This window comes from Dipodomys ordii, unplaced genomic scaffold (assembly GCF_000151885.1).
Source record: "Dipodomys ordii isolate 6190 unplaced genomic scaffold, Dord_2.0 Scaffold195, whole genome shotgun sequence".
In the NCBI taxonomy this organism is placed as follows: Eukaryota; Metazoa; Chordata; class Mammalia; order Rodentia; family Heteromyidae; genus Dipodomys; species Dipodomys ordii.
Genome location: NW_012267411.1, coordinates 734,885 through 736,984, shown reverse-complemented (window position 1 = coordinate 736,984; position 2,100 = coordinate 734,885). Strand labels below are relative to the sequence as shown.

General features: G+C 45.6%; 1 protein-coding gene across 2 annotated transcripts in view; it reads left to right on the top strand.

The window, feature by feature from the left end:
- The first annotated feature begins 1,602 nt into the window (after nt 1-1,602).
- Hbp1 (HMG-box transcription factor 1) overlaps nt 1,603-2,100 on the top strand; it is a 19,959-nt gene continuing 19,461 nt past the window's right edge. The window contains exon 1 of one of the 2 annotated variants that reach the window (XM_013034758.1): nt 1,603-1,922. In XM_013034758.1, coding sequence (XP_012890212.1) covers nt 1,806-1,922 — 117 coding nt within the window. In that variant the 5' untranslated portion in view covers nt 1,603-1,805. Of the gene's footprint in view, nt 2,010-2,100 lie in introns of both variants that reach the window. The other variant, XM_013034759.1, reaches the window with a different exon arrangement.

The window sequence follows — 2,100 nt, the reverse complement described above, 5'->3', positions numbered from 1 at the left end:
AGGTGTGACTCAAGTGGTAGAATGCCTGCTTTATAAACCTGAGGACCTGTGTTCTTTTGGCAGTCACTTTATAAGATATAAACTCGTCTTTTATCCTTGGAAATACTAGGTGTTTTGGTGGAACTCTCTTGAATTATTTTTGGTTTGCTTTCTTTATCTTTCTTTATCTCTTTTTGAATTATTTTGAGAAACAAAATGTTTGATTTCTATTTATGAATGGGCACAAGAAGGCTAAACCTTTCCTCACACAGTAGGGAGGAAGGACTATTTTATCCTTAACTTTCACTTCAGGTATTCCAATGGAGATCCCCTAAAGGAATAGGAGCTCTGGTTTCAACATATGGAGATTATTTTGGAATTCTTGATTTTTGCTACATGGTACTCAGGTAGATTTAAAACTCAAAAAATGCAGGCAATTTTTAAATAAATTAGCTAGCTATGATTTCAGCCTCTTTCCAAAAGTTAGCTTTAAGGGAATTTTACTAGTAAGTTTCCATCATCTCAGTTTTAAGCACGCAACTAGACAACTAAAGATACATAAACCTAAAGCATACCTTAAATGATTAAACACGTTAAACGGGAGGGGGAGCTTAATTATGCCATTGTAATGTGAATAGTTTAAAAAAATTATAGACCTGGCGCACCCAACTGTGACGAGCAGCCTCGTTTGAAGAGAAGGTCACTATAAAGCCAGAGTAGCCGCCCTCCTCTTCCGGTGAGTCAGAGCCTTAGGAACTAAAGGAGGAATCTCTGTGAAGCCAAAAGCAAAGACAGTTTTTCTTTCTTTCAGAAATCACTGGGAGGGGGAAAAAACAGTTAACCAAAAATTTCCCAGAGAAGCTGTATTACAGGTATTTCACAAGTTAAATCAGTTTGTTAAACTTATACCCGTCTATGAAACCTTAACCACCAAGTAGGTCAGTAAGGAAAGCACCGCTTTGGCTGCGATTTCAAAGTAATAGTTAATAGTTCACGCCTCTGAACAAGCTTTGTGAAGTCTTTAAACTGAGTTGCTTTCATCCTCAAGTCTCCAAACGCCTGGCTTGGGCCATACAACAAAACCTGGATGAACTGAACGGAGCTGACAAAGAAATCTTCTCCAGATGCTGTCTGGAGAAGGCTTTAAGCTCCTTTAAAGGAATCCAGTGTTTTTCTACCGGGGGAGGGAGGCCGCGGAATCATCGCCTTCACAATCCACATCGTGCCTTGTGACCACGATTTCTGAGTGACCCAGTCTCTCCCGGGCCAGCACGGCTTCCGCTTGTGCAGTCATCTCCTTCCCCTAGCTCTAAAACAATACCTTGGCTTCCTGCCAAACTTGGAGCAGTCAGAGGCTCGGGCAGTTTACAGCCGGGAGTGGGTGCTGCTAGAGGCTGGGGCTGCTCTAAGGGGTCTACCGGGCCCAAAGGAAAAGAAGGGGCCCAAGCTTTAAAACACTCCCTTTCTCTGCCCCCTCCCTTTTGTCTCAGACACCAAAACAAACCAGCTGATACACGTGTCCCTATGACTCTTGTTTACTATCAAGGATGAGTAGTACAAGCGCCACTGGGAGATGTAGTCCATCTGGTTTCCCCTTGCCAGCAGTTTTCCTGCCCTGGGAGCAAGGCTGAAACTACCAACCCACAATCCAGTTCGCGGGCAAAGTTTGGCTCCGGTCCCGAGAGTGTCCGCGGCAGCCCAATCCGAAGCGCGCACTCTAGTGATTGACACCTCACCTTCTCCAGTAAACACAACACAAAAGTCAATACATGCCCGCCCACCGAGAAAGGCCACGGTATCACCCAATGAGAAAGTGGAAAGATTAAATGACAGTTCCACAGGCCAACGAGAGAGCGAAAAAGCTACAGGAAGGCTCAACCTCCGGGGTGTTGAGGGGAGGGGGAAGACGAAGCTTGAAAGACTTGGTAATGGCGACGGGTTTGGTAAGTAGGAAAGTTTCGGTTGAAGAGTAAGAGCTGCGACAGAAGTAGTAACGCTTGTTGTGGAGACCGGCGCTAGCCAGAAAAAGGGTAGGCGAGTTGTTAGTGGTGTTGTCGTGCCCGGGCGCCCCGCGTCGAGGCTGCGCGCACTCGGTGGCGGTTTGTTGTCTTTTAGTTCGGA